We start from the raw sequence: 27,242 nt of genomic DNA, 5'->3' as shown, positions 1-27,242 counted from the left end.
AATTCTAGGAATTCTTTTATTTCTTTCTTAATTTCTCCTTTGACCCACTTATTGTTTAGGAGTGTGTTGTTCAATCACCATGAGTTTGTGTAGTGATTAGAGCTTCGTATAGTGTTGATTTTCACCCTTATTGCTCTGTGGTCTGATGGAATGTATGGAATTATTTCAATATTTTTTTATTTGTTGAGGTTTGTTTTGTGGCCCAGTATGTGGTCAATTTTTGAAAAAGCTCCATGGGGTGTGGAGTAAAACAGTGTATTCTTTGGTGTTTGGGTGAAATAATCTAAAGATGTCTGTTAGGTCAATTTGATGTATGGTATCATTTAATTTCAGATGTCTCTTTGTTTATTCTTTGTCCAATTGACCTGTCTAATGGAGACAGTGGGGTATTGAAGTCCCCTATTATTACTGAGTTGGGGTTAATCTGTGTCTTAAAGCCCTATAGTGTTGTTTTTATGAATTTGGGTGCACCAGAATTTGCTGCATATATGTTAAAGAGTGTAATATCTTCTTGGTTAACTGTTCCTTTGATTGGAATGAAGTGACTCTCCTTATCTCTACTGATTAATTTTACTTTGAAGTCTATTTTGCCAGATATTAGAATTGTGACCCCTGCTTGTTTCTTAGTCCCATTTGCTTGGAATATTCTTTTCCATCCTTTTACCTTAAGATAGTGCCTGTCCTTGAAGGTGAGATGGGTTTCTTGCAGACAGCAAAGAGATGGATTTTGTTTCTTAATCCGTTCGCTTAGCCTGTGTCTTTTGACAGAGGAGTTCAGTCCATTGACATTTAAGGTTATTATTGAAAGGTGTATATTGGTTGCCGTCATTTTGATTGCTGTTTGTGTTCTCTGTGTAATTTTGTGTTTTCTAGATTATATCTTTGTTTTGTTTTGTTGCCCCAAGGTATAGTTGTTTGTCTTTCTGTTCTCTGTATTGCTTCAAGTATTCTTTGAAGGGCTGGTTTTGTGGACATGTATTCTTTCAGCCTATTCATGTCATGGAAGATTTTTCTTTCCCCTCAACTATAATAGACATTTTAGCTGGGTATAGTATTCTGGGCTGGCATTTATTGTCATGTAGAACTAGAAATACCCTGGTCCAGGCTCTTCTGGCTTTCATAGTTTGCATTGATAAGTCAGCTGTAATTCTGATGGGCTTTCCTGTGTATGTGACTTGTTTTTCATTTGCTGGTTTCAGTATTCTCTCTTTGTTCTATACATTTAGTGTTTTTACTGTGATATGGTGTGGGGAGTTTCTTTTCTCATCTTGTCTATTTGGTGTTCTATGTGCTTCCTGTATTTGTATGGGGATGTCTTTCCTTAATTTTGGGAAATCCTCTTCTACAATCCTGTTTAAGATCTGGTCAATACCATTAACCTGAAATTCTCCTTCCTCTATTCCTATGATGATCCATAGACTTGGTCTTTCATGGTGTCCACATCTCTTGCATATTCTGTTCCTGTGTTTTTTTAAAAATTTCTATACTCTTTGCTTGAGTGGTCCAATTCTTCAACTTTATCTTCCAGTGTTGATATTCTGTTTTCAATTTTATTCATTCTAGAGGGGAGGCTTTCCCCTGTTGTTTCAAGTTGACTTATTGAGTTTTGCACTTCCTTCTTCATTTCTGCCTGAGTTTTCTTCAGTGTTTCTCTTTTGTGAATTCATTCAGAAGTTTATCCCTATCTTCTTTTAGTTCTTTCTTTGTTCATGTATTCTTTAAATTCATTGAATTCCTTGATCATGTTTATGATTGTTCTTTTACATTCAGGGCCCTGGGTTATCTCTAGGGGCTTCTCCTTGTAGAACCCTTCTACAGGATTTGTGGGCTCTGCTAGGGACATAGTGCTTTGGCTTTCCATTTTATTATTCTTTTGTTGTGGTTTTGGCATGTGAATTTCTTTTGTTGTTTATGATTATGAGAATTAAGTTGAAGTATGCTTCTGTTTGTATTATCCAGGTGCTTAGATCCTTTCTTTATTGGTTATGTAAAGCTTGTTGGTACAGGGTTCAAGTTCTTTCAGGTTTATTTTGGAAGGAACTGATGGCTTCACATCAGCTATTCAGGGGTACCCACAGAAGCCCAATTCAGGTTCCATTTAGGTACACTCAGACTTCCTTCACCATGTGGAGGCAGGATCCAGGGTCTCTCAAGCAGTCCTGTGCGTTGTCAACCCTATGCCAGAGGGATGCCAGAGGGGTGCCAGAACTCAGCACTCTCTGGCCTTGGCAGTCTGGTGAGATCCCAGCCTTAGCCTACCAAAGCCAGATCTGGCCTGGGGCCTTGGGAGGGGACTCACCAAATCCCAGGTAGGGGGATGGTATGGCCCAATTAGGGGAAACTCACCACCACGTGGAGGCAGGATCCAGGGGCTGTCAGGCTGTCCCCTGGGTTCTCAGGGCCTCTGGTAGTTGGAGGCCAGAAACTCCCCACACTCTCTGGCAGTAGGCTGAGCTCCCAGCGACCACCCCGATGGAGGTCCAAATCACCCTCTTAGGCTGTCCACCGGGATCTCTAAATTCATCAAATATTTTAATAGACAAAAAATGGACTTTAACCTGGCGTGGTGGAGCATGTCTTTAATCCCAGCACTTGGGAGGCAGAGGCAGGTAGATCTCTGAGAGTTCAAGGCCAGCCTGGTCTACATAGTGAGTTCCAGGCCAGCTGGGACTACATGGAGACCCTGTCTTAAAAAGACTCCCCTCCCCATTTAGGCTTATTAGAGCCAGCATTTACATTGAAAGGATTTAAAAAAAAATTTTTTCATATTGTATTTTTATTTTATGTGTATGAGTGTATTGCCTGCATGTATGTGAGTACACCCTTGTCCTGAAATGCCCAGGAGGTCAGAAGAGGGCATTGGATCCCCTAGAACTGGAGTTTAGACCTTGTTAGCCACCATGGTGCGGGGAACCGAACCGGGTCCTCTCCAAGGCAGTCCTTGCTCTTAATTACTGAGCCATGGGTCCAGCTCAAAAAGGATTTTTATACTTCCTCAATAAATTGCTCACCAAGATTTTATTGTGGATTCACCTCTCACTGATTTGTAAGACTCACTTTATGAAAAAACCATTTTACAGTAGTTTCTACTCACCAAGAATCCAAGCAGAAATTCCTACTTCCTATTAACAAGAATCTCATTAAGTCCCTTAAACATTTCTCTTCTTTCCATCTGACAGAAACTATGAGCTGTAAAATCAACAAGATTTCTTTGTTTACATTTGTTCTTTTTCTTTTCTTTTTTTTCCCTGTCCTATTTTGAGCCGGGGCCCCCCAGTGAAGCTCTGGCTGTCCTGGAACTTTCTGTATCAGACCAAGCTTCGCAAGTGCTAGGATTAACAGCATGTACCACCGTGCCCTGCTTCCATGTCAATCTTTAAAACCAAATTGTGGCCTATACTTAAATCTCTTTGCAAGTTTAATGAAGCTGTTTCTTTGTCACCCTGATACCCCGTTATCCTTTGTATCCTTTGGGGTATGTTAAACTCTGTATACATTTTGTTTAAATGGATAGAAGTTATTTTTGGAATAAGATGAGAAATAAATATGTAAATATTGTCATTATCATCTACCAATATTTATTATGGAGCAGAAATCCTACATTATTTTTGGATTTTTTTTTCTTTCTTTGACAATTTCATACCTGTATACAGTGTATCTTTTTTAAAAATGTGAATATGTAATTTTATTGAAACATTATTTAACAGACTTAACCTAACAGTCTAAAGATTCAGTGTTTATATTATAATCAGCATAAAAATTGAGATGTTTCACATCTTTTTGTACTAAATCTTAGAAATATAACATGTATTTTCCTCTTACAGTACATCTCAATTTGAACTAGCTATATTATAAATGCTTAGCTACTATACTAGACTATAGCTCTATAACTATATGTGGAAAACTCTGATTACATAAATAAACCTAAGACTGAGGTACCAGGGATGTAATTCAAAAACCAGATTGAACACAGGGAAGTAACAACATAAACCAACAGAAAGGAAAACTGAATTGGACAGAGAGGTAATTAAGTAATTGTGATGGTTAAACTTGGTTGTCAACCTGACTGGATCTAGAATCAACTAAAACACAAGCTGCTGGGCACTCCAGTGAGGGATTTTTCTTGATCGGACTACTTGAAGCAGGAGGACTGACCCTGCATGTAAGTGGCACCTTCTGGTGGCAGACTAAATAAAGACATGGAAGAAGGAACTTTGCTTTTTGCCTGCTAGCCTTCACTCTTACTGGGAAGGTCATCTGTCCCACTGCTGTGGCATTCCATCACCCATAGTAGAACTGACTTCCTCTGGCTTCCAACATAGACTGAAGACCAGTAGCTCTCCAAGAATCCTCCAGTCCTTCAGTGCCTGATTGGGACTGCTGAGACATCCAAACTCTTGGACTGAGCAGTTATCAGATACTTGGCCTCTCCAGTGTGAGACAGCCATTATATAATATATATTGATCATATCCACCTCCAACTCCCCCTTCCCACTCTACCCAACACCCTCCAACATATCCCCCTGACATATCTCCCCTGACATATCCCCCCACCTTCGTATCCTTTGTTTTCATAACCTGCTGGGCTGTTAACTGATCTTGTTTTGTTTTGTGCATGTAACCATAGAGACTGTATTTATAAAGGAGAAATGTAGACCTAGAACTTAGGCTTCCACTAGTTGTTGTGGTACACAAGAAGGCCATCTACATTTCTACATTCCAAAATCTGTAGGTGTATTCTACTTCTTATCTCTGCCTCTTAACTCACTTTTAACTTTTTCAAGGACAGAAGTCATGTTTTCTTGAGTTCTCCCCAGGAGTCAGGTTCAGCGGCAGTACCCAACATGGGCTAACTGTACTTGAATCAAAGAATCATCTTTCACTGAGGAAGAGGTAACTCGACAGATCATCATCCATCATACACTAGGACCCTTTTGAGATTGGGGTTTCTTTTTTTGTTTTTGTGGGAGGTAATTTTCTATATATACCCTTTGGTGTGAACTTGAAACAAATTACAGTAAAAATGGCATTCATTAGCCACCAGACAGCTCTTCATCCTTAGTTTCTGTGTCCTTGTGTGGTTTTCAATTATTCTGAACATTCTCTTCTAAATGTCCTCAGAAGGCAGGGACCATGTTTGCTTTAATTTGCTGTTATCTCCCGAACTTCTCTTTTAGGTCTCCTTTGCTACTGGAGAAGATGCTATAGCAGGAAAAAAAAAAAAAAAAAAAGAGCCACTTGAGACAAGAGTGTGTGCAACCCACATATGTGTACACAATTTTGTGTGGCAACTAAAGAATTAAGAATTGCTGAAACCCTAGTATAATATTAACTTCAGATGCTCCAGAAAAGCAGCAGGAACTAAAAGAATGTTACTGATCTTCATGTCTGCCTTTAGTGGTCCCTGTCTGACTTAAAGGTTGCTTACCTTTCTGCAGATAAATGCAATATTAGTTTTAGGTTCGTTTAACCCATTCAAAATGGCAGTTTCTAAAAACTTAAATTTAAATACCCATAAACCCAGCACCCTAAGAACTTTTGGTTTTCTTCTTTTGCCCAATCTCCCACACAAGTGGTAGTCAAGTAATGGTAATCTTTTGTTGTATTACTTAAGAGGATATGACCAATACTTTATCCACTGAGCATTAAGGTTTACCCTTAAAGGTTCTTTTTTGAGATGGTCTCCTTGTAGACCCAGCTGGTCTGGAAATGACTATGTAGACCAGGCTGGCCTGAACTGAGAGATCCGCCTGCTTCTGCCTCCGAGTGCTGGAGTGCTGTGCTGGGATTAAAAGTGTGTGCCACACCTGGCACCTTTAAAGATTCTTAAAACCTTTTTATATTTTGGGGGGACAGGGAGACTATGCATGTGCCAGTATTTGTGGAGGTCAGATGACAAATTGCCAGAGTCCTTCTACTATGTGAGTCCAGGGGATCAAACTAAGGTTGTCAAGCTTGCTAACCCCCAAATTTAGAAATGTGTGTGTGTGTGTGTCTGCACAAGCTTGGACATGTGCACGCATGCCAGGGTCCATGTGTGGAGGTCAGAGGACAATTTTGTGAAATTGACTCTCTTCTATCTCTACGTTGTTGGTTCAGAGCTCTGTGGAATTCTCTCCTACCTTTACATGGGTTGTAGGGATCAACTCAGGTCACCAAGCTTGCATTTACCTCCCGAGCTATCTCACTGGCCCGAGATTCTTTATAGACACATCTTCACTGTCCTGAATTCCAGGTTGTCTCTCTGCTCCAGCTCTGCTTCTTGTACACTAAGGTGTGGCAACTACTGCCCTAGGTCTACTGAACATAAAGTAGACCCTGAGATCTACGTCTCCTCAGATCCACTCCTTAGTATAGTGTCCGCTTTGTAAGCTTTTACTCTTACAAAGGACTAAGTAAAAGTGCAAATTTGAGAAAGACTCTGTTCCATTACCCAGTTGTAGTTCTTCCAGTCTATAGTAGTTTTAAGGCAGGTATCCCAGGTCAATGAATCAGCACTTCAATGAATTAGTCCATGCGTGCTCCATATTTTCCATGTAGAGAGCAACACACAGTGGGGCAGAAGTTGATGTGGCCATGTTAGAGTTCACTTAAATCCTGGTTCTCCTGTACACCTTACGTAAGTCATTGGCCCTCTTTTTGCTTCAGTTTGTAATGTAAGGGCAATTGTACACTCTTCACAAGTTGCTGAGCTCTTCATACTGAGTCAAGCACTGCTGTGTTTCTTGGTAGTGTTTCAAATACATGTGTTATTCTAAGCATTTATGTCAGATCAGAGTATTCAGTAGAAATCTAGACCAGGAATGAGTATATAACCATACAATCTTGTATTTTGAGGCCATGTCTAGAAGCACAAAAGATCTAAATTCTTGGGACCTATTCTCTCAGTCTGATCTTTTATCTGAGGTATATGGTGACCCTACCCACAAATGCTTGGGTTGGCAGGGATGCATCATTCCACAGCCAATGAAAAGGCCCAGCTGGGCATGGTGGCTCCTGCCTGTTATCCTAGTACAGTACCCAGAAGGCTCAGGCAGAAAGACCATCAAAAGTTTGAGGCCAGCCTGAGCTCCATGAAACCGTCTTAAAAACAACAAAACCAAACCCCCTCAAGAGTAATAGTAATAATAGTATATAAACAGACCATGAGACAATATTCTTCTAGTGAAATGACAGGATTAGCTAATGTAAGGATTGCAGGCCAGGGATATTCCCACACTCTTTCTCAGCATCATTAGGAATAGTGACAGGGCATTGAGAAAGTAGCTTTATCACCTATTTGGAAGGAAACCATTGGGCAGAGGGGATTACGGACTTGTGCCAGATAGCTTTAGTTGTCAACTTGACACACCTGGGTAGAGGGCGCCTCAATTGGGGAACTTCCTTCTTTGGCTAGCCTATGGCCATGTCTGTGGGACATCTTCTTGATTGTTGAGTGGTGTGGGAGGGCCCAGCCCACTGTGGGTGGTACCATCCCTGGGCAGGTGGGCCTATGTTGTGTAAGAAAGCAGGCTGAGCAGGGGCCAAGAGAGCAAGCCAGTAAGCAGCATTCCTCCATGGCCTGTGCTCCAGCTCCAGGTTCTTGCCCTGAGTTCCTACCTTGGGCTCTCTGATGAACTATGACTGGGGAAATGTAAGCTAAATAAACTCTTTCCTCCTCAAGTTGGTATTGGTCAGAGTATTTTGTCACAGCAATGGAGAAACTAGAACAGGATCCACTTTGGAAATCGACACCCAACTACCATGACTTTTCACCCAATACCCAAGTAAGAACTGCAACATAAACATCCATATTCACTTTTATTTTTAAACAGTAGGGCATGTACCCAATGGGAGGCAGGACTAAGAACTACGGTGGGGGCTTACTCAAAAGTCTTAGTCTCTAACTCCGAAACATTTTGTCAACCAACAGCCATGGGATGGAATTTCCCCTAGTGGTGCACACTAGGAAAGTCAATTCTCTACCCCAAAGAGATGTAAAGTGGCCCAAGAGGGACTGTGACTGGTACACCCCAAAGAAAGGACCTAGGGGTACAGTGATGGGCAAACATTTTCTCAGATGATACGCACCCAGCACCAAGATACATCTTTTATTAGTTTGAAGGAAGCAAACAAAGCCACTGGAAAGACACAGGCAGAGACACTGGTTATAACATTATGTCACAATATAGGTGGAGCCATTTCTTACCATTTGTATAAAACAACTATAACCAAAACACATATAGGCCTCATTAATGGAGTTGATAAAACAAATTGGAAATTTTCCAAGAAGGAAAAGCCAGAGTAAAGCAAGTCATTATGACACAGCCTGTGGATTCTTAGAATCCATTCTGGGTTCTCAGAAGGGAGCCATAGTCCAAAAATGATGGAAAACACCTTGATGACTATGTGGAACTGAGCCAGCATGTTAGGATCTTGAGTGGCTCTCCAAAGCCAAGTATCCATATTCTTCATCCACTCCAGTCACATGTAAAACCAAACGATGTGAGACACTGGAGGAGCAATCTGGTTTTTATTTCTGGGAAATCTCAATACTTTTCATTACATCTTACAATTTGCAGGGGAAGAGATAGTAGAGACCATGAACATCTTGTCTCTTCATTCAAGGACATGGAAAATGGTAAGGACATCCAGCTTTGATGGACAGGAATTGACAAGACAGAAAGATGCCTTGTGCCTGGGGTAGGATTACTGCCAAGAGCCCTTGTGGTCTGAGTTCGCATCATCAAGGGGAGGTCTCCATGGAATGACCATGATTCCCAACATGGCCAGAAAACCCATCAATCCCACTCATAGGGCAGATGATCAGAGGAGCTGCACTCTTCCCTCCTGAGTAACTCAGGCTGAAGTAGGGCCGGACTGGCCCACAGAAGGTAGCATGAGAGAAAGTAAAGGTATGACATCTCTCTGTCACATTGTAGAAGGACACCTCACCAGCATCATAGTCCAAGAAAATCCCCACTCGCTGGAGGGGGGTCCGCAGGGGAAGGGCAGTCATTGGGGAGGTAAGAGCCCAATACTCTTTCCCATACCATAATGACACTGCCCAGAATCCATTCTGGGGTGCTGACGTCACCCCACCTTTTCTGCACACTGAGTCTTCACAGACACCTATGGTCCACTTGGCTTTATCTCCCACCTCTACCTCCCAGTAATGTCTCCCAGCGATGAAACATGGAGAGCCCAAGACACAGGGAAACAAATTGAACCGCTCAGGGTTGTCAGGCAGGTCCTGCTGGAGGTAACTGTATCGTACTTGCCGCAGATTATCAGAAAGGATCAGGCTGGGGTAGGCTGTGTCTGGGTCCAGAGTCACATCCACTGCAGAAACAGAGGGGAGGGTCAGCTGACAGCCAGAAGAGCCCATTCAAGAACACCTAGTCTCTCCTACTTTCCTGGAACAATTTAAGAGCTCCCACTAGAGGTGACATCAAGCGCATCTTAAAATTCACATTTCAGCTGGACACGGTGGCCCACACCTTTAATCTCAGCACTTGGGAGGCAGAGGCAGGTGGGTCTCTGTGACATCAAGGCCAGTCTGGTCAATATAGCAAGTTCCAGGCCAGCTGAGGGTACAGGGTCTCTTGTCTCAAAAAGACCAAAAAAATTCACATTCAGAAATTATTTTTGAACTAAGCATGGTGGCATACTCCTGTAACAGTAGCACTTGAAGCCTGAGACAAGAAGATTGCCATGAGTTCCAGAACAGCCTGGGCAACACAGCCAATGATATACAGCAAGATCCTATCTGAAAACAAAAAGAATTATTGTTGGATTAGACGATTACTTCCTTCTGTGTTGATGGTAACAGTGAACAGACTAAAATTTTATCCTCTTTCCTTCTCTTTCACATCTTAAGGCCTAATATCCATCAAAGACTAAATCTGAGGCTTTTTTTTTTTTAACATGTCCACAATCTCTGAATCTAAAAAGCATTCATTGGTGGCTATAAGTTTTGAAGAAATCCAATTATTATAGATTCTAGCACTGCACTATGCAATTAAACATTAACAGATCTGCACTGGTCACACTGTGTAGGATAAAGGCTCTATTCCCATAAACTCAGGTTTTACTATTTTTTAATGAATTTGCTGAAAACCAACAAAATTTTTTTTGCTTTTAGATATCTAAGTTTGGAATTGTGGTTAGGTACTAATAATATGTACCAATTTGCCACCTTTGAAATCATTCTTTCATTACTTCTGAGATTCTACCTTGCATATTCAAATCATAATTTTTTCTTCCATTTTATTTATTTTTATTTTTTATTTCTGGTCTTTTTGAGACAGGTTCACCCTGTAGGCCCAGCTGGCCTGGAACTCAATATGTGGACCAGTTTGGTCTTGAATTCAGAGATCAGCCCCTTCACAGAGTGGCTGGCCTCCTCTTCCCTTTTCTTTTTGAGACATGGCCTCATGTAGAGCAGAGGTCTCGGCCTTAAACTCACTATATAGTCAGAAATGGAAGTGAACTTCTGATCCTGACTCGGTCTCCCAACTTCTGGGATTTTAGGCATCACCATATCCCCTTTCCTCAACTTTTCTCAAGCAGCTCACTCAATTACCTTCCAGCTTTCCAGTCTACCACCACTGACCACTCACTCTCCTCTCTGGTATCAGGTACTATTGGCCTTATAGTCATGTGTTGCCTTCCAGCTTTAAAAGCTGGAATGTTATGTAGTCTCTCATCCTCCTCAGAAGGTGATTCCCAAGCATGACCTCTCAGAAAGCAAAACCTAGTCAGACCAAATCTTTCCCTCCCAGAAGTTTACAACAGGTCACGTGGCAAGGTGAAGAACCTCAGTACCCTTGTTTCAACAATTTGTCCACATTAGCCATCCATCTACCCCTCGTCTACTTTCTTTTGGTACTAGAGATTATACAAAGGGCCTTCACATACCCACTAAGTATACTCTATCAACGAGCTATACATCCAGCCCCAATTTATCTTTCTTGTGTCATAGGTAAAAACTCCAAGGGCAGGAGAGTGTCTTAAACTCTTTTTCTCTAAAGCATCTTACATTTTAGCCTGGACAGGACACAGTGAAGTACTCAAGTAATACTTAAAGAACCAAATAGGCATCATAGCCTTTGTCCCAATGAAGGAAGACCTAGTAACTGAAGATGGGAAGGACATAAATACACCTTGGATTTGAATTCTCTGGACACCAGACTGACCCAGTGCCTAAATCATGAGGTGAGACTGGATGTCTAGGGGTTGTTAGCTTTTTCCCAGAGCACAGTGACAAATGGCTAAGATTCCTAGACTCTGACACTCAAAATAAGAGCTGAACTCAATCACTCCTGTTTCTGGCAAATAGAATGTTGCCCCAGATACTAGGTGGGAAGGTATGTACTATAGTAGAATTTTTCTACTTTTGGGGAACCATGTTTCCACTCTACAATTCTTCATAACTTCAGAGTTGATTTACCCTTGTGGCTTAGGTATGAAGCACTTCTAGTGGCAAAGGTACTGTAAATACACAGAAGCAACCATAGGTTTCTAACTGTATGCTATTTGTACATATGTAATTAAAGGATCCAAACTCTAGCAGAGTCTCAAACCATTCACAATAGTGGTTAGGTTCAAAGGGTTTTTATTCCTTTCTCTGACAAGGTTCTGTCTTCCATCACCTACCTGAGTATAACTGAGCCTCTCTCAATTCTGAAACAACAAGAAGAAAAAGAAGTTACAGAAGTTGTGGGTCTTTCTAAGAAATATTTAATTGAAAGCAATTTGGTTAGTCTTCATAAAGCAGTAGTCTCCATTAAAATTTCAGAACCCCTGTTAACCTACTTTTTCATTCTTTGCTCTGTAACACTAGGCCGGCCTAGAACTCACTATGTAGCTCAGGCTGGCCCTTACCTCCTGACAATCATTCTTGCTCAGCCTTCCAAGTGTTAAGCTTATAGGCATGTACCGCCATACTTGGCTCACCCAAGGATTTTAAGGGAAGAGGGGCTTGGAAACCTTGGTTACAAAGGTAACTTCATGTGTGAACTTGGTAGAACATTATCTGACTGAGCTAAGATCAAGAACCCCTCTCTTCAGAGTCACCTGGCTCTGTACAGGGAAAAAAGCTCATATATGCCATATACAACTCCTGACTTGTACAAACTGAACTATCTCTTCTCCAGAGGCTGGGTGCTTCAAGTGACAACCACTGCCTCTTTGAATTTATATGGGATTTTACAGTTGCCCCAGCATTTCACATGAGACTTTGAAGTGGTGAAAGAGCAGAAGTAAATGGAGTCACACCAAAGAAAGCCATGTCTGAACTAATCACTTCTGGTTATTAACCACTGTATTAAATGGAGTTGTAGCCCAGTGTGGTACTATATGCTTATAATCCCAGAATTTGGGGGCGGGGGCTGAAGCAGGAGAGTAGTATGCCAGCCTAGGCTACATATTAAGACTGTTCAACAAAACTTAAAACAAAATAAAGCGAAGCTATAAAATAGCAGGGACATTCTTGCCCATGGGCAACACCCATTTCATTTCTCCATGTTTTTCTTTTCTAAAATAATAGGCTAGGTGTGTTGGCACACGCCTTTAATCCCAGCACTTGGGAGGTAGATCTCAGTGAGATCTACCCTAACCCTTGTAGGTGAGTTCCAGGCAAGCTATGGCTACTGGGAGACCCTGTCTCAAAAATAAACAAACAAAATAACAACAACCCCAAACTTTTTATTATTGTGTATATGTGTATGCACGTATGATGGAGGTTGGGGGGGAACATGTCATGGTGCATGTGTGGAGGTTAGAGGACAACTCTTTGGAGGCTTCTTTCCTTTCATCTTTATGTAGGTTCCAGATATCAAACTCAGATAACCAGGCTTTTGCAGCAAGTGTCTTTGCCTACTGAGTCATCTTGCATGCCTTCCTGGACTTTCAATACAAATGCTCAGCAGACCCAAGAAACTCCCAACATCAAGAGCCCCATAAGTAGATAAATTTACCTTGGATTTTCTCCATATCTGACTGCATTTTTTCTAAAGATAGAAAGAGAAGAGATTCTATTTATGTTACTCTATCTGGTTGAAAAACACATCCTCAGATAATACACAGATATTCAGAATATAAATCCACTTCCTCTCCTCATATTACCTGTGAACTGCTTCAGACTTTCTGTCAAGAATAGACATTTTTGGGCAAAAATATGGATTTTCTCTTGTAGATCTGGAGGCGTGATCCAGGGCTCAGGAATCCTGATTCTTTCAGCCCTTAAAAAAAAAAAAAAAAAAAAAAAAAAAAAAGTGATTCCCTTTCCCAATTCCCCAGCCTTTCAGGCCAGGCCAGGGCCCAGGCTAAACTGTTCAAAATAGGTGGGCATATTACTGCTGTAGCTTTTTATATCTCCTCATCTTGGGGCTGGAGAGATGGCTCCAAAGTTAAAAGTACTTGTTGCTTACTTGCAGAGGACCTGGGTTTGGTTCCCAGCACCCAGTTGTACCTGGCAGCTTACAGCCATCAGTAACTCCAGTTCCAGGAGTTCTGATGTCTTCTCATTGCTACTGGCACTGCACACACAGTGCACTTACACACAAGCAACCAAATACACAGATTAACATAAAAATAAAATATAAATTTTAAAAAAATCCCCATAGACTCTAATGCTCTAAATTACAAGAGATACACTCTTATTCATTTTCATTTTCCCCAAAGCATTTAGCTATAGCTTTACAAATAGCAAGTCTTCAGAGGGGTATGGTGCTCATATGTGTAATTCTAAGACTTGGGAGGCAGAGGCATGAGGATCATAGCTCGTTTGGGGACAGCCAGGGCTACATAACTAGTGCCAGTTTCAAGAACCTCAAAATTAATCAAACAAACAGAAAAGCCTTCAAAATTGAAAAGAATTACAGGGCTAATCATGACAGAAAGCAAAAATACTTGATATTTACAGTGGGCAATTTTCTAGAATCTTCTGGTTCTTAAACATGGAAAGACTACCGTCTTTAGACGAAGAGGCACTCTGTGGATGATGAGACAATTCCCTAACCACTATAAGGAATTCTACAGCAAAAATTTGCCTACCAATAGTCCTTCTCCCATCTTCCAAATCTTAAGACTGGCCAGTCTCCTCTGTGGCTACATGTGACCCTGTGACTGAGTTCTAGCTAAGGAGAGGTTAAGAAGCAGCTAATGTTATTTTTCCAAAATCTCCTTAAAGGGGCCAGGGAGATGGCTCAGTAAGTAAGGGTGTTTACTGCTAAGCCTGGCAACCTGAGTACAAGTCCCTGGAACCTACGTGGTGGAAAGTGAGAACAAATGCCCCTCCCTACTCACAAGCTGGGTTCTGATCTCTACGCATGTCATGACGTGCACATGCTCACACATACAAATAAATGTAAAATTTTTTCTTTACATCTGCTTCAAAAGCAGGGTGATGCTCATCTTCTTTTTCCTCACTGGCATTCTAACAAGACCGTGGTCTAAATGAAGATCACACTTCAGAGACAGTAAAACAATGAATGGGAAGAAATCAGAATCTTGGAGCCATCATACCAGCTGTAGAACTAACTATACATTTCTTACAATTTTTTCTTCTTTGTGGTGTTTTTGAGACAGGGTCTCCCTGTAGTCCCAGCTGTCCTGGAACTCACTATGTAGAGCACTTGCTTCTGCCTCCCAAGTGCTGGGATTAAAGGCATGTGCCAATCTTACAAAATTTTTTATAATGTTTAAACTTTATGTCAATGAAATTTTGAATTCCCTTTGTGAGACCTTGTTTCAAAAAACCAAAAATTTAGCAGATATTAGTCTTCTTTTAACTGGATAAGACTGTTATTATCTCCAAATCACCTCCTGAGAACCAGTTCTATCTACAGAAATTTTCAAGCCAACCAATCAAATATATTCATTTGAAGGATTTCAATGTTTAAGATTTTAATCAACTTCCAAGTCTAATTCCCTTAAAGTCAGTTCTGACTCCTGTACTTTCACACTAAACACAATTTTCCCAAAGCCTAGCCCCCTCTGCTCGAAACATTTATTTAGCAAATATAAGTGTCTTGGCTTCTTGCTCACTCCAAATTTTTCCTCTTTCCTCATCTCATCTCATCTTTCTCCCTCTCTTCTTTCCTCAATTTCTGGTGCTAGAGATGAAACCCAGGGCCCTGCACACCCAAGCTCATGCTATATCACTGAGTTACATGCTCAGTTCTCCTCCTTTCCATTTGATGGCACAGTACTCAATAACTAGAGCCAGAATCCACGTTACTCATCAGTAATCATAAAACTTCATGTTGGTCATACCTTCCTTAGACTGTTCCTCCATATTAATGAATGAGGTAACAAAATGGGAAAGATTCCGAAACTTAAAGGAAACAAGTCATAATCGACCCCTGTACTCTCATCAAGTTCCTCTAAGTCCTGCTGTGTCCTCATACCTAAACCACAGTTTTCTTAGATCCAACCCTCCCCCATCCCAACATCACAACAAGTCAACATTCCAAAGCTTTACTAAGGATACTAAGGTTCCTCTAGCTTCCTTTGTACCAGAGACTTTAGTGACAGCCAGCCATTCACTAAGACGTCTATTTCTGAGGCCCTGTCTCCTCTTAGGGTTTACAACTGTGAGCTGAGACAGTCTTGATTTGACACCTTAAGGATGGAAAACAGTACCTGCTCAATGTGTCTCCAATATCCTACAAGAGAAAAGAAAAGGGTAATTAGAAGTTACGTGCAACTTGAGTTTTCTTTCACGGACATTCACTGAAAACTCAACTATGGCACAACTCTTCTGGGAGACAGCACAAACAAAATTCACCAGGACATAATTCAGCCTCGAGGACCTGGAAATCAGGCAGAGGAAATGGTACTAACTCAGGCATTCTACTCTCGAGTCTCAGCTGCCAGCCAGTTTAGTGGACTTTTTTTAAAGTTGTGAAATAATTTCAAATATACAGAATAGCCACTTGTTTTTTTAAAAAAAATATTTTATTTATTATTTTATTTTACGTGTATGAGTGCATTGCCTGCATGCATATAAGTGCACCTGTGTCATTCAATCCCCACCGTGGTCAGAAGGTGTCAGATCCCCTGGAACTGGAGTTATGGATGATTGTTAGCTGCCATGTGGGTGCTGGGTTGAATTTGGGTTCTCTGCAAGAGCAGTCAGTGCTTTTAACTGCTGAGCCATCTCTCTAGCCCTCAGAATAGCCACTTGTACAAAGAACTCCTGTGTACTTACCCCCCATGTTTATTACCCTTTAATTGCTCATCTAATTTATCATTTTATTTTTCTCTTAGAATACATCTTATGTATAAATGGTTAATATATCTTCAGCACCATTTGGGAAGTCATTGTTTACCTTCTACCTTTTCAGAACAGTATGTTTTCTTACTTAACTTCCAATAGTTATAAAAATCAGGAAATTGAACATTGAGCTCAATCATCCATATTCTAACTTAATCAACTGTCTTAATATTCTTCTCAATTATCACCATCAGTCTGACCCTGGGTAATCCAGGGCACGCACCCTTAAGTAGAACAGTTGGTAATACTGATTTTTGACCATTGGTTAAAATTTTTCATTTTGTAATTAGTGTAAAAAGTGACACTTTCAATTTTTAACAAACATTCCCCTTAAGATTTGACATTCTGCAGGCTAGAGAGATGGGTCATCAAGTAAGAGCACTAGTTGTTCTTGCAGGGGACCCAGATTTGATTCCCAGCACCCCATGGCAGCTAACAACTGTAACTCCAGTTCCAGGGGAATCTGAAGCTCTCTTCTGACCTCCGAGGGCACTGCACAACATGGGTGCACTTATATACATGCACAGCAATACACTCAAACACACAAAATAAAAATAATACATAAAATATTTTTTTAAAAAAGATTTGGCATTCTTCAGGTGTGGTGGCACTCGCTTCTTATTCCAATACTCTGGGAGGCAGAGGCAGGCAAATCTCTGTGAGTTCCAGGCCAGCTGGGATTACACAGTGAGACCATGTCTCAAACAAACAAACAAAAAACCACCTACTGACAAAATGTATTTGCCTTTTTTTTTTTTTTTTTTTTTTTTTTTTTTTCTTTTAAAGACAGGTCTTCCTATAGCCCCAGCCAATATAGAACTCTTTGCAGGCAAGACTGGCCTTGATCTCTCTGTATCTGGAGTGCTGGGATTAAGAGTATATACCCTTTTCTTTTCCTATTTTTAAAAAATATTTTATTTTTATTCAATGTGTATGAGTGCAGTGCCTGCATGTATGTAAGTGCACCTGTGTCGTGCAATGCCCAAGGACGTCAGAAGAGGGTGTTGGATCCCCTCGAATTGTAGTTACAGACGGTTGTTAGTATGGGTGCTGGGAAGCAAACCCAGGTCCTCTGCAGGAGCAGCCAGTGCTATTTCTTCAGCACCTTTTTTTTAGTATAATACTATAGATTGAATGTAGGGCCTTGCACAACTTCAGACTACAACAAGTCTTTTGCAAAACTAGCTCACACTTTAAAAAAAAAAAAAAAAAAAAAAAAAACTGGGTTTCTACCATATAGCCTCAGCTGGCCTGGAACTCAGAGATCCACTTACTCTGCCTCCGGGAGTGCTGGGATTAAGGGATGAGTCACCACTTCAGGCCTTTCAGTTACCTACCTGTCTTCTTTTTTATAGTTGCATGGTATTCTGCTATACATGTGCTTAACTGACTAAATCAATCTTCTAGTTTTGAAAGTTAGATTATTTCAAATATCTTGCGCTTACAATGTCAGAGCAAATCACCTTGCTACACATTGTCACACTTGGGTGTTATAACTTGGCATTCCCACCAGCACTTCTAACAACACCAAGAACACTTTGCTGACTAGTAAAGGGGACCTTAGTATAGTTTTAATTGGCATTTTTCTTGTAAGTGCAAGTACCTCTCTTACATTCAAGGACTAACTTTATATATTTTTATAATTTGCCCATCTGTGTCTTTTGCCCATCTTCCTATAGGATATTTGGTTCTAATTCCTCATTCTCCTACCTTTACCTTCCAAGTGACAGGGTCTTACTCTGAAGCCCATGTTGGCATTCAACTCACAGCAGTCCTGATGAGCCTCAGAAGTGCTGAAATGACAGGCTTGAGCCACCATGGCAGCTTTTTTCCAATTCTTATGACTTTGCTGTCTCTTATCTAACTCAATTGGTTAAAACTTTAATAAAATTTGAAACAAGTTTGCAATTCCAGCACTTGGGAAATGGATATAGAAGGTAAGTTTGAGGCCATCCTGGACAATACAGGACTTTGTCTTAAAGACCAAAAAAGGTTAAACAGAAGTAGATTGTGGGACATTTATACTTTTTCTGACCTCTGTATAGCTTACATTTCCAAACACTCCAGACATCACTCCTCCTCTTTACTGAATCCATGATCCCCGATTCTTTATTTTCATACATCTAGCTTCAATTTCATGGTCATATATTAAAAAAAAAAAAACACTCATATGCTGGGTGTGGTGGTTAAGGCCATGTAACCCTAGCATTTGGGAGGTCAAAGCAGGAGCTTAAATTTTCAGCTAGCCTGGGCAATATAGCAAAACCCTGTCTCAGGCAAAAGACTAAAACTGAACCTCATGGGAGAGATGGTTCTGTGTTTAAGAGCACTTGTTCTTATAGAGGGCTTGAGTTTGGTTCCTAGCACCCACATGGAGGCTTCAGTTCCAGGGATCTGATGCTCTTTCTAGCCTCCAGAGGCACTGCATGCTGGCCAAACACTTACATACATGAGAACAAACAAACAAAACATCCTTCAAAATCCAAACAGAACCCCAATATACTTCTCCAAAACGTATCAGGTGAGGTGATATACACCTTTAGTCCCAACATTTGAGACGCAGAGGCAGGCAGATTTCTGTGAGTTTGAGGCCAGCGTGGTCTACATATTGAGTTCCAGACCATCCAGAGCTACATTGAAAGACCCTGTCTCAAAAATAAGTATTATATATCCATACACTAAAACTATAAAAAGAAATTTCATGCTGTAATATGGATATTGAAAAAATTAAGCTGAGTGAAAGCAAGAAAAAAAGTCTACGTATTGTATGATTTTATCCAGTATCCAGAATATAAAAAATTGTAGAGCCAGGGACCAGAGGTGGAAGGGACTACTTAATGGAATGGAATGGAATGATAAAAGTGTCCTGGATCTAGATAATAGTTGATAATTGAACTTACTAAGTGCTATTTATGTGCCACAGAGGTGTACATTTTGAAATGGTGAAATTTATATTTCATATTCAAAAAATACCAACCTTGAATAGACCCAAATATGTTTCTCAGTGCATGTACAAGAGCACAAGATGAGAAGGCAGAGCAGAAAATGTCAGCCACAAGGGCAGAATTGTCCAACAAATAAATGATCAGTGACTAAATAATCCAACCTGCCTCAGAGCCAAAGGCTTTCCCATATGCTGAAAGAATTCATTCCCACATAACAAAGAATCTATTGAAAGCACACATGCTTTAGCTCCTATTCCCACCTGCCTTTAAAAAAAAAATTATTATTATTATGTGTATGCGTGCATTGCCTGCATGTAGGTAAGTTCACCGTGTCGTATAATGCCCACAGAGGACAGAAGAGGCCGTCGGATTCCCTGGAACTGGAGTTACGAACAGTTATTGGCTACCATGTGAGTGCTGGGATTCGAACCCAGGTCTTCTGCAAGAACAGCCAGTGTTCTTAGCCGCTAAGCCATCTCTCCAGCGCCCCCATCTGCCTTCTTAAGAACATACTTTGATGGCCCACAGCTCCCACATGTTCTCACCCAGATCCTTACCACAAAATCCCCACCCTAATTTCAAAATTTGTTTAACCCGTTTCTTTAAGCATCTTCTCCAGATAAAGCCACAGAAATCTCACCTCTAAGAATCTTCTCTATCACCACCCTTGAAATAATCCTCTACTCTGACAGTCTCTATTCCCCTCACCTAGTCAGTTCTACATAAGGTCATCAATGGTGGCCACATATTAAAACCAAATGGTTATTAGCTCTGAAATTATTTGGCATTAACAGCATTAGATTGTCACCCACTTCCACCTTCCTAGTCATCATACCTCACAGGTTAGCAGCCCCCTTTACAAGCTCTTCCTTCTTTCCCTAGCAACAAAAGCTACATTCATTAAGGCTTAAGCCTTTTCCCTTACGCTAAAACAGGTCAGTAAACCTTTTCTTAAACAGCTTAGGCATCATAAGCTATACAGTTTTGCTGTTGTAGTGGAGGAGCAGTGAGGGATCATAACAACGAATGAGCATGGCTGTGATTAGTAACATACAGACACTGACTCTTATTTTTTTTTAATACTTTATTATTATTTTTATGTTTACAAGTGTATTGCCTGCATGTGTGTAAGTGAACCCATGTTGTGCAATGCCCATAGAGGTCAGAAGAAGGCGTTGGATTCCCCTGGAACTAGAGCTATGTGCAGTTGTTAGCTGCCATGTGGGTGCTGAGAATCGAACCTGGGTCCTCTGTAAGAGCAGCCAGTGCTCTTAACAGCTGAGCCATCTCTCCAGCCTCTTTTTTTGGTCTTTTTGAGACAAAGTCTCCCTGTAGCCCCAGCTGGCCTGGATTCCCTATGGAGACCAGGCTGGCCCCAAACTCAGAGATCCACCTGCCTCTGCCTGGGATTAAAGTGCTGGGATTAAAGGATGCACCACCATGCCTGGATGGCCAGGCACTGAATCTTTTTTTGGTTTTGTTTTGTTTTTCAAAGTCATGCTTAATAAAATATATTGGGAAACAGTCTAGCCTTCCAACAGATTCCCATTAGTTTGTATCCCTATGAATTAGCATTCCCAACGGAAATAACATTCTGAGAATGAAAATGGTCCTCTCCAATGGCAGGGGCCAGGCACTAGAAGGGAAATCACTTTCACATATCTGGTAACTGGAGCCCACAGCTCACCATACAGACACACATTTCCAGGCATGTGCTTCATGTTTCCATAAGCTGTAACAGTGCTATGTCAAGGTAGGGACAGATTCGGAATACTTCTCCTCAGTTTAAAGCTGTGGGGAAATTCAGTTTTGCATAAATAATTCTGTTAATATTAATATGGAGACCTCTGACCCAGGTCAGCAAGCACATCACTTAATAATTTGGAGCACATTTTACTGGATCCAAGGACTCCAGTACCACATTCAGTGTTATCTCTCTCTACTCTCTTCTACGGGTTTACATAGTATAGGCATGATGACATGAAATTGTGGTCTAACAAATTGTCTGGGCTGATTCATAAGATTACCAAGAAACTTGTGAACATGGGTCAAAGGTCAGACAGGAATGGCAGACAAACAGATATCCATGGGTGATCCTGTGGTCAGTGCAGTTTCTTCCAACTTGTGAACCACCCTTGAACAGGCACTGAATCTTAATTTCATCTCATAAAATAATTTTTCTCATTTTTCCCAAGCATCTTAAAATAGAAAAACCTACTTAGTTCCCAACACAAACAGAAACAATGGTAGACCATAATTTTGTTCACTTTGTTCTAGTCCATCACCCCTTTTAAATAGCATTTAACAACATCTGTGATAATTATTCACTTTTCATCTCAACTTTGAAACAGAGCATAAACAAAGAAAGCTTATTTACCCACTACTTAATTCCAGTGCCTAGATCAGTTCCTGACTAAAGTAGACAACCCCATGTACCAAAGGAAGCAATGGCAGGTAGGCAGACAGTCGCTCATCTACTGCAGTCTTGCCCTGTGAGGGCTGTGGCTTTCATACTTGTATGCATCACAACAACTCTCAGGCTAACCATGCCTGCTCTATATTTGATATCTTTTGGCTCTGGTAATATACATGTATATATTAAAAAGACAGGATAATGGAAGATCTTTAAATGATGCAGTCCAAGTGCCTCATTATATCACAAGCAAATGAGATCACTGAGGCCCAAAGAGAGCCTTGCCCATGATCAGACCACTTACTGCAGAGCAAGCCCAAAGAGGAGATCTTTTGCTCTTTCCATGATACAGTGAAACTAATGAACCAAGCTGTGTCAGTCACAATTTCTAGCGTACAGGTTTTCTTTCCAAAATACGGAATACTGAGCTTGGCAAGCCCTTGCTTCTCCAGCAGTTAACAAGGAGACAGGAATCCTGGATGCTGCCTAACAAAGGTGAAAGCTGCCCTGTCCTGAATAGCTCTCTTGGTTACCTGCAGGAGCTCCCTGGTAGGCTGCTGCTGCTTCTCTTCCAGCTGGGCAATCAGGCCACTAAGGTGGGAGATGTTGCAGGAGAACTGGGTGATGGCACCATTGATGCTGTTGTAGATGGCCAAGTCTAGCTCCTCCAGGCGGGCCAAGAGGCGATACTCATGTTCCTTCAAAGAGTGATACAGCTGCTCAAACTCCCAAACGATCTTTTCCCTTTCCATCTGGGTCAGACTCTATACAAATGACAAGCAAGGGCAATGAAGAGGAAAGGTTCACACCCTTCACAGTCCTAATGACTTATCCCAAGATGTCAACATTTCATCTCATACTAAAACAAGCACTGTATTCTCTCTCATTTCCTCTGGTCTTCATACACCAGAGACACAATGACCAGGAACTGTCTTACTCCAGTGATAGCTAAGAAACAGTACCTCAGCCAAGGATGGTGATACATGTGTCTTTAATCCCAGCACTTGGGAGGCAGAAGCAGGCAGATCTCATGAGTCTGAAGTCAGCCTGGTCTACATAGTAAATTCTAAGGCAGTCAGGGCAACATTGTGAAACCTGGTCTTAAAAAAAACAAGGGGCTGGAGAGATGGCTCAGCAGTTAAGAGCATTGACTGCCCTTGCAGAGGACCTGGGTTCGATTCCCAGCATCCACATGGTGGCTGACAACTGTCCATAACTGCAAGTTCCAGAGGATCTGATGCCCTCTTCTGACCTCCACAGGCACTGCAAGACATGGATGCAGCAACCTACATGCAGGAATTACACTCATACATACAGAGAAGCACATGGTCCTGCGTGACTGGAGTGCTCAAAGAAGAGATCAGATCATACTTTGCCTGATGAGCTGAGAATTGTGAAAGATGGTCCTTTAAGGCACATAAGAAAGTGATATGGTCAAGGATATGTCATGTAGAACAACCTAGGAGTTTCCTAGATTTATTTACTTTGGCCCTTCATATGTAATGTACGCCCTCTGGTTTTCAGGGGTGCTCATGTGTTTGTTATTAGGAAAGGTGGTTTTCTCTTGGTTCCCCCTCCATGTAGACTTATTCTGTCACAGCTTGTCTGTCCTTCCTTCTCCACTCAATCCCTCCACTGTCAGGAGGTTACTAAAATTTTGGTCTAGAGCTAGGTGAGCTAGTGTAAGCCTGTAATCCCAGCACTTGGAAGAGAGAGACAGGAGGGTCAGGAGTTGAGGTCATCTTTAGTCACATAATGAATATGAGGTCAAACTAGGCTACAGGAGACTCTGTCTCAGCAGTTAAGAGCGCTAGTTGCTCTTATAGAGGAACAGGGTTTGATTCCCAGCACCCACATGGTTCTGACATCCACAGGCAGAACAAGGGGTGCACATACATACATGCAGGCAGTATACTCATACACATTAAAACCCAAAACCAATAGTTCTAAATATAGTGGTGCACACCCGCAATTCCAGCACTTGGGAGGCTAAAGCAGGAATACTGAGAGTTCAAGACCATCTTGGGCTACAAAGTGAAACTGTTTCTAAATAAATAAATGGTCAGCAAATGGCTCTAGAACAGTCAAGTAACATTTTACTGGAATTGGGCCAAACCCATCACAAGTTATTTTTGAGATACAGTAACAGAGATGTCTAGTTATAACACAGCTTGTAGAAACCTACAAAGCTAAAAATACTATTGGCCCTTTTGAGAAAGTTTGCCAAACCTGATCTGAACACCTGCTCCAAGAGACATACCTTGCTGACCACTCCTCTAACCAACTCCTTATGTAATTTGTAGACAACGTCATAGCGCAAGTGTACGTATGCATGTGCGCGTGGCACACACACACACCCCCTTGGCTTAGAAACCCTTTTCATAACATACCTGGGTCTTTCAAAGGCAAAAACCATACAACATAATCTTAGAAATACAAGGAAATTAAGGTCAAGAAGTTGCATCCAAGAGGTTGCATCACTCTCTCCATCTAAACAACTGGCTGGTGATGGAGTTAAGAAGCAAACACAGGGCCCTCAATTTTGAGAGAAAGGTTGTCTTCCAAATTTCTGAGGAAATTTCTTACAGGATTATCACAGCAGTTTAGAAGTATATTTTTCAGAAGCAAATACCTCTAAAGAGTGAACATTAGATATTTTATTTACTGTTCAAAAATGGTTTTTAATTTTTATTTTATTGTATGAGTATACTGCCTCATGTGTGTAAGTGCACCTGTGCTGTGCAATGCCCAAAAAGTCAGAAGAAGGCGTTGGATTCTTCTGGAACTGGAGTTACAGATGGCTGTTAGCCACTATATGGGTGCTGGGAATCCAATCCAGGTCCTCTACAAGAGCAGCTGGTGCTCTTAACTGCTGAGCCATCTCTTCAGCCCCCTCCAAAACTTTAACACTTGGATGCCTATATTCAATGTGTAATAAAAGTCTCTTCAACTTTTGTTTTTTAAAAAACAACTCACCTTTGAATGGGTGTGGTGGTGTACACTTTTAATCCCAGTACCTGGGAGGCAGAGGCAGGTAGATCTCTGTGAGATCAAGGCTAGCCTGGTCTACATAGGGAGTTCCAGGCCATTTGGGGGTACAAGGAGACCCTATCTAAAAAAGAAGAAAAAACAAAAAAACAAAACACACACAAAACAAAACAAACAAAAAACCCACAGTTCTCCTATTGGAATCTGCACAAAGCCTTGGGAGACTGCAGAAAGCAGTGAAAAATTCAGGCCTGAGGCAGTCAACAAAGAGTCATCTTCATTAGCAGAGTGTAGGATGCTATCTGTGAAGTCCAACAACTCTTACCAAGAGTTCGGCTCGTGCCTGCTCCCCTTGTGCTCGTCGTCTCTTTTTCAAGTCTTTTACTCGTTTTAGATGGTCCAGCTGATTCTGGATTTGTTCCTGAAGAAAACAAATAGTTGAGTAGTTAGTTCAAGATTATACAGACCTCAGCATCAGAAAGGTTATTCTGTTTATCAAATATGAACCCAGACTACTGACACCAAGTATGAGGCTGGACCTTGTCCTTAGAGACATTGCCACCTCTGGGAAGAGCCCAAAGCACAGGGGCCACCATGGCTCTCCTTTGGCAATTTGTGTTTCTTCTTTTTTTTTCATCTTTTTGAGACAGGGCCTTCCTGTAGTTCCAGCTGGCCCAGAACTCGCTATGCAGACAAGGCTGGCTTTGAACTCACAGAGATCCACCTGCCTCTGCCTCTGAGTGCTGGGATCAAAGGTGTGCACCACCAAGCCCGGGAGAATCAATTTGTTTCTTAAACTGAGCTACATACCAGTTCCTGGAAGGATGCTGCACAGCTTTTTGAGGTAACTGGGCAAGGAGGCTCAGAAGTTACAGTGTAGCTCTTCCAGACACAAAGACTAATTCTCCTCATTTCCGACATGGGTAAGCAAGCACACCTTTACAAACTACTAATTATCATAAGTGAGTGAAATGATACAGAAGACAGCTCAGTGGATGTGACTCACATTTAAACAAATACAATAGTGTGTGTGTATATATATATATATGTGTGTGTGTGTGTGTGTATAATATATATATCCCTGCAATCATCAAAATACAGAAGACACAGCATCATGTCCTCACCATCACCTCAGAGCTACTTTGCATGTAACATTTTCTTGTTACTGTGTAGCTGTGCAGTGTTTATTCCACATCTCACAAAGTCCTCTTCACGCCACAGGACTTCATCTTCATATATCTGTGTTATCTCCCGAGTGTCGGGGTGGTTAAATGATTTACTCAAGCAGTAAAAAGTTCTGTTCATTTCCATTAGCTCCTAAAAGAGGGTGTCAGGGAAGTACTGGGGACACAGACTAAGTGAGGGGCATTGCATGAGAATACAGTCAGTCAGCGTCGAGTGCTTGGTCTGATATCACCGGCCAGAGCAACTGTGAGCGAGAGGGGCACCGAAGCTACCCCAGTGGACGTGGCTCACTCCTGTCTGTCTGGGAGGCTCTCCTCGCGCCATGTCCGCACAGCGTGCGTTGGGACAGTTAACCCCGGCGCCCGGAGCCCGGGTGGAGGAGGGACGCTCGGGCCTCGCCAGCTACAGGTTCTCCTTCCAGTCTGAGTGCGGAGCTCCGCAGCGGACAGGGAGGAAATGACGGGGGTGGGCCCACGTCCGGCTCGCCATTTTCTCGGCAGCAGGCCGGGCTGCCCCTGGGCCGCCCCTTTGTCCGCCGGCCCGGCCCTACCTTGAAGCCCTCCACCGCCTCCTCCAGCGGCAGCACGCTGTGGCCGCGGTGCTCGCGCGAGCGGTCGCACACCACGCAGATCGGCATCTGGTCCTGCTCGCAGTACAGCTTCAGGGGCTCACGGTGCTTCTCGCACACGCCCATCTCTCCGCCGGGCCCCGACGGCCGCTCGGTGCGCAGCTGCTTCACCAGCTGGGTCACGTTGGCCAGGTGCCGGTTGGGCCGCATGTGGCGCTGCGGGAAGGTCTCCCGGCACTGCGGGCACGACACGTTGGTCTCCGCGGCGCCCCAGCAGCGGGCCAGGCACGCGCAACAGATGTTGTGGCCACAGTCGAGCATCATGGGCTCAGCGAAGTACTGCAGACACACGGGGCAGGTGGTCTCCTGCTGCAAGCACTCGGCCACGCTCCCGGAGGCCATGGCGCGGGCCCACAGGGCATGAGCCCCAAGCCGAGCTCTGGCGGAGCCCGGCTCTCCCGCGCTCGCTGTGCTTCTCAGACCTGGAGTGGGGCGGGCGGAGGGCGGCGCCTCTCGGACCGGGATGCCAGACCTGTCGGCGTTCGGAGCTCCCGGGCAGCCAGGCCTGTCTCTGTACCGCTGTACCCCGCGGGAAGGCCGCGGCCCTAGAGCCCTGCAGGAAGCCGAGCCGGGGAGATGGGAACCGGGCGCCGTCGGCCGGGCTCACAGAGCAACGTGGCCGCGGCGGAACAGATCTAGCAGCCGCGCAAACTCCACCCGGTCGAGCGGAAGGGGTGGACCGCGGGCGGAGCCCTGGGGGCGGAGCCTGGCCCGCGCCTCCAGCTCCCCAGTTCCCGGCTAGTTTTCCAGCTTGCGGGAGCAGGGCCGGGAGGTTGGAGCTGGAGCTTTGGGTACTCGAGGGGGCCTGCTGAGCGCTCTGGG

At 42.6% G+C, this 27,242-nt stretch overlaps 1 protein-coding gene across 2 annotated transcripts; it reads right to left on the bottom strand.

Moving 5' to 3' along the window:
• Positions 1–7,781: 7,781 nt before the first annotated feature.
• Positions 7,782–27,098, bottom strand: Trim27 (tripartite motif containing 27). Of its 2 annotated transcripts, none has more exons than XM_017796958.2 (8): positions 26,343–27,098; positions 24,933–25,028; positions 22,153–22,317; positions 15,628–15,650; positions 13,108–13,223; positions 12,960–12,992; positions 11,638–11,664; positions 7,782–9,321 (listed from the first exon to the last, which is right to left on the bottom strand). In XM_017796958.2, the coding sequence occupies exons 1-8, from the start codon at positions 26,760–26,762 to the stop codon at positions 8,726–8,728; spliced, it is 1,476 nt and encodes a 491-aa protein (XP_017652447.1). In that variant the 5' UTR covers positions 26,763–27,098; the 3' UTR covers positions 7,782–8,725. The 2 variants fall into 2 exon arrangements, with proteins under 2 accessions (XP_017652447.1, XP_008826545.1); XM_008828323.3 differs by having other exon boundaries at positions 7,788–9,321; positions 22,153–22,383; positions 26,343–26,922.
• Positions 27,099–27,242: the final 144 nt, after the last annotated feature.

This window comes from Nannospalax galili, unplaced genomic scaffold, assembly GCF_000622305.1.
Source record: "Nannospalax galili isolate Female #2095 unplaced genomic scaffold, S.galili_v1.0 scaffold813, whole genome shotgun sequence".
NCBI lineage: Eukaryota > Metazoa > Chordata > Mammalia > Rodentia > Spalacidae > Nannospalax > Nannospalax galili.
This window is presented reverse-complemented; position numbering and strand designations above follow the sequence as displayed.